The sequence below is a fragment of the Strix aluco genome, chromosome 1 (assembly GCF_031877795.1).
Source record: "Strix aluco isolate bStrAlu1 chromosome 1, bStrAlu1.hap1, whole genome shotgun sequence".
NCBI lineage: Eukaryota > Metazoa > Chordata > Aves > Strigiformes > Strigidae > Strix > Strix aluco.
The window spans coordinates 21,372,714-21,385,791 of record NC_133931.1 but is presented as its reverse complement, the minus strand read 5'-3'; the positions used below and the strand labels follow the sequence as shown (position 1 = coordinate 21,385,791).

Genomic DNA, 13,078 nt, shown 5'->3' with positions numbered 1-13,078 from the left:
CTTTCACATAAATGTCAACTCAACTACTGTTAAGTACAATTTTTCATGTTTCTACTGCTTTTCCTCACACTATCAATTTTAGATTAGTAGTTTTAGGGTTGTGATGATGCATCTGCCTCTCCTGTGTTTCATTATGAGGGCCACATGTGTTCTTACGTAATTAAAATAACTCCTTCAGAAAGACAATGCTGAGGAAAAAATAATGAAATTATTACTCATAAAATCTTTTCATTCTTTTGTTAAATATACTATTTGCAGTATTTTAAAATTATGATGAAAATTGTCTGGAAGCATGACTTACCTACTTTAGGGAGGAGGGAGGAAAGGGTGCAAATGGAGTTCAGACAAGCAGGAATTAGCTAGGCCAATAAGTAGGACAATTTAATAAATGATTTATAGCAATAAGGAGTAAGATGCATAACAAATACTTATGGAATTTTTGTACTTAAATTATAAGCAGAAAACCAAGGTGTAGCCAGGGGAAAGTGTCTCAGAAGAAATGTTGTATGGGGCTTTATATTAGATATAATATTATTATAATAACTAATATTAAGTAGTTAATATTTTAAGCCCGTGTGTCTGAGAATGTTACGGTATCCTAAAAATAATATTTCACAAAACCAAATACAGTTAATCTCAAGCATTTTGAAATGTGCAGATTTGATGTGTAGTAGACATTTAGTGAGTCTGTGAGAATCCAGAAGGCGAGGAGGGACTGGAAAGATTTCATAGTAATAGTTATCTCTGTGTAATATTCAGCCATTACACCTTAGACTTGCTTTGCTTTAGAAATTTTTATGAATGCAGAAAAGCAGTCAGAAAAATTTTGTATGTGTATGAAGAATGGGGAAATGACATGAGAAAAGGGTAGAAAAGAAGCTCTCTGGGAAAGTGAAGTACTTCGCGTGTAGCTTAGGGAAATCCACCATCATGTAATGGAAAGACAGGACAATTGTCTGGAGAAGTTGCAGTTCATTTCACCTGGTCTACAAACTGTTGCTATTGCTTCTCAAATTTCATTACTCAGTTGCAGCTAAAAATATAACTCAGAATAATTTATTTATTATTGTAGTTACTGCAATATTTATATCCAAGGGAAGGAAGACATGCTCCCATGGAGTGTGGTGTATACTTGGATGTGCTGTGGTCATTTTCTCAAACCTCTTATAATGGATCAAGCATATATAACGTCTCCTGCTGAATGAGTGTCAATCCAATAACTACTACTGAAGAGCTGTCTTGTACAACCAACATACTTAAGCATTTTGGGGAAGTGGGTCATCTTACCTAGTGCTAACTATTTAAAAGGTAAGCAACTGGCTAGTTGTCTAAGCCTTCCTTGGCAGTCATGGTGGTGGGCACTTCCTGGGAACTGACTTCTGCCATGATAATGTAGATGACCAAGAAGAGATGGGATGATCTAAAATAAAGTGGATTAGATTAGACATCTGATTTATAGGTGTTTAAAATTAGGTAATATGAATCATTCTTTTATATGACAGTTGAACATATATTTTAGGTTTTAGAAAGAACAGAAAGAAGGATAAGTAAGTGCTGGTTGCATGTAACACTTCCTATAATTTTTAAAAATCATAACTTGCTAACCTTACTCTCCTTTACAGTACTTACCAGAAATCAAACAACAAATCATATCAGAACACAGAGCAAATTCTTACAGTCATAGAAATTCGCTTGCTTCAACAAATGATAGATTGCATAATGCACCTAAAAAAAAAAAAATTAAGCTGCAGCCAACTTTTTTATCCCTAATACTACATAGTAAACATTTCTTTTCATTAGAAAAGATTCATAGGTTTGATGGTTGGTTTATACGTCTTTTTCTCACCTCAATTTGTCATACTTACATTTTCCTAATTACTTAGTTTCAAATTTCATCAGGATCAGACAAACATTCCTGTTTCAAACATACCTATTTAAACTAGAATCAACAATTTTTACAATTTTTATAAAAAGATCCATTGAATATTTTCTGAAAATTAACAAAATATTACAGAAGCTAAAATTTTAATTCTTAGTTTTACTTTATGACATATACCTTTTTGAGTTTATACCTACAATATTTGAACATAAATGAGAAAAAGTATTACTATACAAAACTGGTATAATCTCTTAAATGAGTATTTAAGAATATTTTGTAAAATGGTAATTCTTTTAATACTCTAAAATATTTTTGCTTCATTGACATTGTAGTGCAGTGTCATTTATTTATTCTAGTAGAGTAAGGCACGTTGTTGCTCCATAGATATCGAAAAAGTTATAAAAGCTCTTCTAGACCTGTGGGAGTTATACATGTTTGAAGCACATTAACATGACATACGTAAACATATGCACACATGTATATATACACACATTCTAAAGAGGAGTTATACTGAGGGCTGAATATCTAATTTCAAAGCGGCAGTGCTCTTGATCTTTTGAGTATGAATGCTAAAAGGAATTTATTTTATTTCTGTAGCATCTTTCATTACTGTCAGAAACCTTGAGGCACCATATAAGACAATAAAATCAAATGTGATAAAATAAATGTAAAATATAAAACAAACTCCTCAGGATTTTTAAATGGGAAAGAAGTTCAAAGGAACAGAAATATATTCAGAATGTGTAGTTTGAGAAAAAAGTTGATGTTTTTAAAAAGTGAAATTAAACAGATTTTAGGATAGAGAAGTCTCAGTACTTTAGTGCATTCCCTTCAGCAGCCTTCCTATGCAGTTTCAAAATTTGTAAATACTGAGTGGTACATAAATGATAATATCTGTCAGAATTTGACTCCCACTTGTACTCGAGTGCATGTACCTGAAGGCTTTAAAATTCATCAGGAGGGGATATCTAAAGTCACTGTTACTTTTAGGGTTACCCTTCAAGGAACACAAGGTTGACATAAGATGATGACAGTAGCCACAAAGTGCAGCTGGGGAGGGGACAAGACTGCACTCAAAACCTAAATCACCCAAGATGCACAAGTCTTTTGGAGAATAGTTATTTGAAAGTGAAACTAAGCATTCATCTCTAGTTCCAGATCAAAACTGGGGAATAGGCGCTAAATAAGAACGTATCTCTTCATAGGGTAATCACTACCTAAAAACACTTTTAGAAGCCTTCACCTATGGCCTTTTCAAAGCCATGAAGACATCTTTTTCAATCCACATAGAGTAGTGTATGTCCTTAAAGATGAAAGAAAAATAATGAAAAATGGCAAATGGTCAAAATTTAGAAAGCTTTTGGTACTATAATCTAGAGGTAGTAGCAATTCTTTTATTACCAGTGTTACAAGATACCCTATTGATTCATTAATCATGCTAGATTTGGAGAGAAGCTTAAGCAAACACGTAAAATGAACATGAAAAGTCTTCTTCCTGTCCTCCCCCTCCTCCAGGAAGTCTGAATCTGACATCTTTGTGCCTATGAAGGAAGAATACCTTTTTTGTTTGGGGTTTTTTTTTTTTTTTGTTACAGATAGCCTAGTCTAAGCTCAAACAATCTCTAAGGTGCTGTGGCCTATTAGCTAAGATAGGTCATATTTGATATTAATGCTGTTGTGTGACAGCATTAGGCTGTCATGAAGCTACATAGGCCTGTTTATTGAAACGTAAATTGATGAAAATAGATGAAATTTTTACAGAGGCATTTACATGGCTTAGGTCCAAATGATTACTCTGATTTTTCCTTTGTAGATCTCCCTTTTTTTTTTTTTTTTTTTTCCCTTGTAGGGGAGAATTCTGCGATTTCTGCAACTTCACAGCCACTAACATAATGATAGAGTATGTAGTACAGAATGTGCCAATTATCACATAAGAATTTACAGGCTGAGTTTGCTTAGATAGGCACACAGATGGTTAATTAGGTAATTGGTGAATAGGAAAACAGGGCTATATATTTTCTTAGGTGTCTACTTGTTACACAACAGCTATTATACTTAAAACAGAAAGCCCTTCCTTCTCCTGAAAGGTGCAGTCCCACAGACCTTTTGTCCCAGGAAAGTATGCAACTACTAGATGATAGAAATGCCTCTGTACTAAATCCTGTGTCCTACTTTCTAGGACAGTCTGGGAGCTAAGACATGTTGGTTATAAACTTAAGAGATCACGCATCTTGTTTCCCTCTTAGTCTGGGCTTAGTCCTCTTTCCACGATACGATTTCATAATTGGGCAAAATGGAAATGGTCTTTGTTTGTCTTGTGTTTCTGGCTATATCCACCATATTTTTCCCAGATTTGTTATAATTGATTCATGCTAGGTATACTCAGGTCAGGCTCTTCAGCTGGAGAAAAATTTGGCTGGAGCCTTGTAATTCTTTTTAGACATAAAATAAACAATTCAACTGTTCAGTCATGCCAAGGTGGAGGCAGTCCTGAAAATGCGAAAAAGTAAAAATTTAAGGAATAAACTTTTCTGTTAATGTAGAGCCCCAAAAACTAGGCAAAGTGTTGAGGGTCATAATTATAAGAGTAAGAGCCTGAATGCTGTGCAAGTGCCATATTTGGCCCTAATTTCCCTTCTGGATCTGGGCCACCTGTGCTTGAAGTAGACTTTGTACCTAGATGCGTTGACAGATCCCTTTAAAAACCACTCCTTAACATTCCTACATCTCATCAGTTGTGTGTAATTGGTTTAAAGGCCAGGGATTTAGCTTTGGTCTTGAAGTCCAGTAGCATCAACTGGCTTGTGACCACACTGCTTAGGGATTAGGCCCCTCAATAACAAGTTTTTTCTTAAGTAGGGCTAGATGAAGTGATCAAAACAGAATCAGGAAGTGAGATTTCAGTTCAACAATGTTAGTGACCATAGATCCAGTCTTCTTGGATCACTTCTGCCTACCTTATGTTTACTAGAATAGTTGTAGATTTGATTTAGGTTCCTTTTTCACTGATAGCTGAAGATCTAAGATGATTCTCAAAAGTAAATGCATACCTACTAACCAGGTTATGAACATACTTGCTTTTCTTCAGGCAACAGTCATGCTTGACTATAGAAGGTTTCAAATGAAATCATCTTTGCTGCTTCTCATCTTTATCTTGCCCCTTTCTTTAAAATATTTGGACCTTAACCAAAGATGTGACTTGAAGTATGGGAAGCCTGTCAGTCTGCAGGTTACTGCATATTCTGTGCTAATGGAAAAGGTGCATCTTTTATGAAAGGAGAATTGGGTTCACCATCAAATACAGTTCTAAACTGAGCCAGTATGCCTTTCATTAGGGTAGGTAAATAGTAACTCCAGTGGTCTGGTCAGAGTCCTTAGTAAATAGTGTCTAACTTCTCTTTCAGGTGTCATTCTGATACAGAATTTTTCACACTCTCTAGTACACAGTTAGGAAGATCTGCTGCTTTACAGAAACCATGTTTTATTCTCAGTAACACATTCTGGTATATTTTGTTACAGTTAACTTTAGGAAGTTCTAGGATGGAAGGTGCTGTGCATATCAACTATCTGTGGAAAAGAGTTACCTTCATCTTTGAAGTAGAGGAGCAGAAACAAAGTTTGGGCTTGAAGTTGTATATAGATCACTTACTAGATAAAGAAGTACTGCTGATAGCCCTTGTGGAAGAATACTTTTGGTGACTAGAATCTTTTGAGTGTTTGGTATTTTCATCAACCATCAACATCAGTACATTCTCTTTTACAGCCAGGTTAAACTAGGTGATCTGAAGGAAACAGATTAGTTAATTTCTTGTATTAAAGATATATGTATTCTGTAGTACTTACAGTTGAAAATAAAATATACATTACAGTAATCTAGATTTTTATTTTAATATCAAAACAAGATGTAGAGAACATACTGCTTGACAGTCTCCTCACATTTTAAACTTGAAATGTGAATGTTTTCTTCTGGTTTTAGCTTCACATCTAAATTTTTACCTTTGTGTAGAACATATGTGTAATCTGTAAATTTTCAGACAAAAGTTCAATAACCACTGTACCTAGAAAATGGAAATCAGTCAAGTAAATTGTCATGCACAACTGTTTTTGGGTAGGGAAAATTAGCTCTACTAAGTGCTATTTTTATTGGCAAAGTCTAGAAAATGTTAGGTTTTGGTAGAGTGATGTTTTATTAATGAGGTGTTTTTCTGCTGTATTACGAGACTTGCAATGGGTGACAAGCTTACCTTACGCTGCATGCTAAAATTCGCAGACAAGCCATCAGGTCTTTTTCACTGTTTGTGTGTCTAGTTAAGTCCAAAATTGAGGCATATTGTTTATATGTTTACTTTTTAAAAAAAATAGTTAAGAACTGATTTTCCTTAATGCATTACCATATCCTTTGGTACCTGGTGATAAAATAAAGTTCTGTCCTGCAGAGGACAGAATAATTGTTAAATATCAGGTGAAGTGAATATGAATTACTAAAATTATTCATAGGTAGTGAAAATTAGTAAAATGAACCATAATTGTAAACTGGACAATTTTTTTGCCTGTTTGTATCTAGTGAACTATTGAAGTCAGTTACTGTCAGTTACTGATGGGTGTAACTGATAGCAGTATCTGATCAAAGTGACATTACTTGTACTCTCAATTAATTGAACTCTTGATTAACTGCATCTGAAGAAATAAAGGCTAGATTCAAAATCACTCCCGAGATGGCTGTGGTTTGCTTCTAGTCTGAAATGGCCATGTATTTGTAATTAGCAGACGCTTTGCATTTATCATGTGTTGTATTAAGATTTTATTATACTTACCTTTCTACAGAAAATTAAAACTTTGATCACTTTTTTCCTTAAAGCAAAGCTTCATGAAAAGGCCCAAAGGTTTGAATTAGGAGCAGTTACAGCTTCTGTTCCTGGCTTAATTGTAACTTAGTTGATTAGCAAGTACTTTGTGACAGGCAGTAAATTTCCGTAGGTTGATGTTGCAGGGCTTACCTATCAAACACAAATGACCTAGAGGGCTAGTACCTGAATGCTTCCTCTGACAGCATTTGTAGACAGGCTTTATTGTAGATTAGGACTCTTCACTTTCAGAGCATAACAAGCAGCTGTGGGCCTAATTGTGAAGCTCCGTAGAGACAAGGGACAAGCATTTGTAGTCTGTGGCAGTGACTCCTGTACTTCAATGAACAGAGGCCAAAATGCAGTTTATATGCTGGTCTTGAAAGCTGTGTCCAGTTCTCATGGTGTTTTCTCAGTTTCTGACTTCCGTGAATGAATTGGAATTTTCTCTAGCATGTTCGAAGACTGCTCTGTTCTGTTGGAAGAGATAATGAAGAGCTTTAATATTAATGGTGAGACAGTGATTCTGACAAACTTGCTTTTATACTTTGCTGAAGAGAATGATAAAATGATTGTGTCCGCAAATTGAGCAGAATCTGACGAGAAAAATGTTGAACAGGTGAAGCTTGCCAATTCCAGGACTGCTGAACAGTCAGTCAGAAATGTGTGATGCATTATCATGTGATCTTATTATTGGTTTGATTATTATTGGTTGATATGTTTCTTGATGACCAACTTAGTTTATTCTTACTCTGATATAAAAAGAAAACTTGCTAAGAACATCTGAAATAATTGAAAATATTTCATCTGCTCCAGTCAACGTTAGGTCTAGTTGTAATGAGTATTTACAGTCAGTTGTGTGATTCAGCACACATTTCAAAACTTCAGGAAATACCACTCAACCATAAATGCACTCTACCTACTGTTTTTCAGCTTGGTGAATGAACGTATATTTGGAACATGTCCATTTTTCTTACTTCGTTCTAATTTATAGCTTTTAGTGTGCCCTGATCTTATTACATAATATTTTCTAGATCAGAGTGGAAAGTAATAATAGGTCTTTGAATTTCTATAATACGTTATCCAGTGTCAAAGTACTTAAAAGCATTAATTGATCAAAGCTTGCTATGTGGCTGTGGGATTGGTAAGGACTCCATTTCTGAAGTGAAATCATCACTTAGTAAAAGAGTTGTTTACAGAGAGGTTGCAAGCACAGATACCACTCCAGATGTGTTCCTTCTATGAAGCCTTCTCCCTTTCAATATATTCTGTGCCTGCCAAGTTTTTTATAGATTGACACCTCGTTCTTTTTCTTTTTATCTTTTTTAAAAATAATTTTAGCATTTACAGTGTGGTATAAGTATTATCAGTAAACAGTTCCTTTTGAGAACTGGAGCACTGTAGATGCCAAGTACAGGTGTCAGAGTCTTAAAAATGTGGGTATCTGCCTTAGCAGGTTACTCTGACTATCTGTGTTAAATATTTTAGCACCCTTCCTCCCTCCAGTCTGCAGGGAGACTTGTGTTCCTTCAGAGGGTGATTCATTACTCTCACACTGAGGTTGGAGAAAGATGGGGTACCTGGTGAGTACCACAAAAACACTTCTTAGCTCCATGGAGGTGTCATGAGGCTTGAGTCAGGTGCCGCATGCTATGTCCTTCATTCCTTGGATGACCAGTCTGAATTCTCTTCTGAGATTACTGACTTAGCTGAATGTATCTGCCCTCAATCAACTGACTGCTTTAATCAGGAGATGAGAACAGTTTTTGCTGGATGTCTTTGGGTCCCATTACACTTCCAATCTTGGCTAAAATTTGGTCACCCAAGAAGCCAGAATCATTTTACTTTTGATAACATAGCCCATTTGGTACATTCTTGAAATGCAGATCAGTGGAACTGAGGCACTGTTTTACATTAGTAGACTTTCTGCTATTCTACAGAGGCAACTGTGTTATATTGGGTTTTACACTTCTTGCTTTGTTTATCTGCTTTCAGTAAATGATTTCCCTGGGCAATATCTTATCCTTACATCATATTTCTAGTATCTCAGTAGCATATGTTGTACCCACTGGAGCACACTCAATAGTAATGTCTTCATGATGCTTTCTAATGTTTTGTCATCAAATTATACATCCATCTTGTGCTTAAAGATAAACAGATAGAATTTCTGTAATCCAAAGAGCACAGTCACAGCTCTTGTTCTGTGTGAGAGTAGCTCTAAGAACACTGGCTTTCTGTGTCTCTCAAGACCTTATTATTAAATCCTATGAGCTTTGGATCAATCTTACTTATTAACTACACCAAGAATTCAGCTTTGACTCTGTAAGGTCATGTAGGACTGATAAGTAAGTTACAGCTGATTTTTCAAAACTGTAGCAAGCTGTATTCCTCTGTCTAGGTCTAGTGAGTTTATTGTAAGGAACACTTACTGTTTAAAGGAAGGTAAATTATAACCAACAAACAAATAATTCCATGGTTTAGACATACAGGCTAGGTGTCCTGGCACCTGAAGTCCTGCCCTAAACCATACTGCAGTAAACAGTAAGTGAAAGATCTTGGAGGATTTGCTGCTGATGTCAGCGGGAACTTATTTCTTGTCTTTTGATTTTCTTTAAGCTTCTCTAGTTCTGAAAAAATGTTAAGTGACTGAAAGCAAAAATAGGGTCCTCCAGTATTCCTTTGTAAACAACTTTGTCTCTTACTGTTAATACAGATTAATAACTAATACAGAGTATATTTAACTGGAATTAAGTAGAATTCTTGGAAAATTATGTAAGTAACGTTTTCATGTGATGAAACAAGCATAAATGGTTGAATCACTGCAGCTGCAAAGCATCATGTAATAACACAAATAAGGAAAAATGTTCTTTAAAAGTGAAACCCTAGTGTCACTGGTTACCTCTGCAATAACGTGTTAAATTCCCAGAAGTGAGCCTTGAAGGATAGAAGCTTGACTCAAAGCATAGATTCAAATTTAGATGAATGTCTGTACCGTGTATCCAGGTTTCAGTCTTGAGTTACAAGCTGCAGCTGTGTGGCTGAAGAGGTAAAAAAACATGTGTTAGTCATGTATTGACCAACACTGTTCCATAGGTAGAATTTTTGTATTCATTTTTCCAAGAGGTGAACAGCCTGCTGTGCTTTAAAGTATAGCATCTGGTTGAAGATATATCTTGTAGCAAATAAAACAAGGCAAAGTCAGATCAAACAGTGGTAATGGTATGACAATATATGCAAAAAAATATAAATGTGGGATCATAAAGAGTAACAATAAAAAAGCCAGTTTTGTGTAGATAAGCAGTGACTATGAATGTATTGTAGAAGTGAATTATAACATTTAGTCTCAGGTCCTGAGGAAGTTCTGACTTTCATGCCTATGAGGCTCTTTTGATGATTATTTCATTGCTCCTGTAGGTGATGAGTTAAAGATTAGATTTTTCTGTGGAAAGCCCAGACAGGGAAGTCTGATTGTAAGAGGAGATTGTGAGAATTGCACTTTTTATTATTTGGGAGTTAGGACACATGTATAGTTGAACAGTAATTTGAACAGAAATTTGATACTGGTTAGATCTTTTGAGTTTATTTTAAAAAATTGTGCTTATTATTAATTACAGTCAGAAAGCACATAGGAATGAAATACATAGGTCTTTGTGATCAAGTTTATGGATCTATTTGATGTAATAGGCATTATTATTTTCATCTTAAAAAAACACTTAAAAACCCCCCTCAAAACTACAAATAATAGTATACTGAAAGTCAGATTTCCTTGGAATCAGGAGACAGAAGACCTTTAATTTGCAGTCTTGTTCTTTCTTGCCTGGTCTGGATTGTCATTCCCTGGCATGTTGGTTCTAAATATAAATATTTGAAGAGATCAAGTGAATATACTTCAACAGAATAAATATGGATGTTTTGCATTTGTTCATAGGAGACTGTCGTCTTCAGCAACAGCTGTAGTATGGCTGAATGAAGTTGAGACTACTAGAAGGTACTGGCTGATACTAGAGACTTCCCCATTTAGATTCTTAAATAGCTCATGGGGTAAATAGAGGATATATGTACTAAGGTAAATAATTCAAAAAAATGGTTTCTTCAGCAAAAGGTGACTCACTGGATATTTCAGGAGTGGTGCAACACTTACGCAGAGCTGCGTATGCCCTCCCTTTGGAAGTGCCTGATGTCCCCTCAAAACGCAGATAAGCCAGGTGGCAGTGTCATAGTTTGTCCTTAGCTGCCATAACTTCCTTGGCTTCTTGTTCTTGATGACCAATGAAATCACACTGGATACAAGACTCTTCAGTATAAAATTCTAACATGTTTGCATGAGGAGGTCGTATGATTTAGAGGTCAGAAGAAGGCTTAATAAAGTAAATGGTAGTTTATAAATTATGGTAAATTATAGACTTTACTGTCTTGGACAGACAAGAAATAAATACACTTCTATTGTTTTCAGGTAGGGAGCTATTTTTTTATACAAAAGATTAATTTTCAAGTAAGATTTTTAGTCTCCATTGGCCTAATTTTTATTGGATAGATTTCATAATTCTGTAAAGTTTTTGCCCTAAGGTCACTTTTAATTAGATCTGTCATCATATAGTGTGTGCACAGCACCAAAGATAAGCACTTGCAGTGGTGCAGAGCAGAAGAGCCAGCAAAGGATGGGGTAGACATTTGGCTAAAAATACATTCGCTCATTTCCTTTGGGAAAAATATTATGTAGCACAATGCCCAAATGCTGCTCATAAGTTAAATCACATAAGGTTCAGTTTATCCACCTCTGAAGATTAAAGGACTTGAATAATTCCTGGACGGTGTGGTTGGTTGTTTTTTCTGTTGTTGTTTTGGTTGTGGGTTGTTGTTTTTTTTTTTTTTTTTTAACCCTGTGGTCCCAAAGAATCCAGAGATGACTCAGAACAGTAAGCAATTACACTTAATGGCTAAAACCCACACTTCCTCTGTTGGCAATGAAGAACATGCCCCTTTTCACCTTTGAGATGAATTAGAGGTGTTAGTACTATGATTTGTACTTCATGGTTTATTTCCATATTTCCAGAGCTTTCTAAATGATTCCCAGTTCACAAGGAGGATTTATGAGTCTGAAAATGTATAAACCTTCTGGATAGTACTTAAGATCAGTTTAGGCTCTTCTCTTGAGTAATGCTAACTATTACCATGAAGTAATAAAACAACCCACAAATGTCAGTATGACATAAAGCAATATTGGTTTATGGCATTGTGAATATTTTACATTTTATTAACTTTTTTTTTTTAATAAGAATGATCCACTAGAGAATCAGTACAAAATGGGGAAAAAAAGCAAGGGAAATGAGGGAAAGAAAATTTGAAAATCTTTTGCCAATGAAAAGAAGCACCATCTGCATCCCACAAGGCATTATCATATATTTCTCAATGACTATTCAACAGGTATTTATTTACCTCAGAGACCTGACATACCACCTGTTTCCCTTTGCTGTGGCATGGGGACTATCCTCATCATAGACATATTTGTCATTGTTAAACTGAGTAGAAACAGCAGTGTAGGTATGCACTGATTTACCTTTGAACTTCTTGTCCGATTCTGGTGGCTGTCAACTTCAGTCAGCAAGGATTGGTTCTTATTGACCATCTTCAGAAAAAACGTTGACACTCAAGAAGCTTATATATGCTTACATATTCAAAAAGTAACCAGCTGGATGTATATTATTCCTGTTTATACTCCCATTACTTGTATCTTAAACCAATCTTTTATTATATGAAGTTGATGAAGATCATGTGTTCTTTACAAGAAGACAATTTCAGTCTTGAGTTACCAGGTTAATTAGTAGTTACACTGATGAGCCTGCAGTTTTCTTTTAAAAGGACATTTAGACTGACAGCAGATCTCCACATTGATGATTCTGAGGCCAGTATGAACTGTTGATCACAGTTTGAGTATACCAGAGTACAATTTGAGTTTCCATGCTTTTTAATAGCCCTGTTTAACACTGATCAGATCAAGAAATGTAAAATGTTCTCTTCCAGCCTTTTTCAAAGAGAATGAATTGATCAGGTAAACACGAGATATTTTTATTGTTCCAGGAATGATTTTCACTGGAAGTAAGATATGAATGAAACTATGTATCTGCTATGCTCACTAGTTTTCATGTTTTTTATACTGTAATCACGTTTGAAAAAAAAAATCTTCTAGACTTGGTGTAGAAATTATTTAGAATGCTGGTGTTAAGCACTATCAAATAGTAAACCTCTTACAAAATTATTTTTGTGTTAAAGTGTGTTGAAAACCATCAAACCTTTGTGAAAAGTTTTCCTCCTTTTCATTCCTTCCCCCGCATCCCCAGGAGTTAGTCTTTTATAA

General features: G+C 35.2%; 1 protein-coding gene across 4 annotated transcripts in view; it reads left to right on the top strand.

Moving 5' to 3' along the window:
- ZFPM2 (zinc finger protein, FOG family member 2) overlaps positions 1-13,078 on the top strand; it is a 314,505-nt gene that overhangs the window by 31,492 nt on the left and 269,935 nt on the right. For 2 of the 4 annotated variants that reach the window (XM_074811689.1, XM_074811777.1), the window contains exon 2: positions 10,652-10,711. The exons of the other annotated variants lie outside the window; for them this stretch is intronic. In XM_074811689.1, the coding sequence (XP_074667790.1) occupies positions 10,690-10,711 (22 nt within the window). In that variant the 5' untranslated portion in view covers positions 10,652-10,689. The remainder of the gene's footprint in view (positions 1-10,651; positions 10,712-13,078) is intronic. 4 annotated transcript variants of the gene reach the window in all.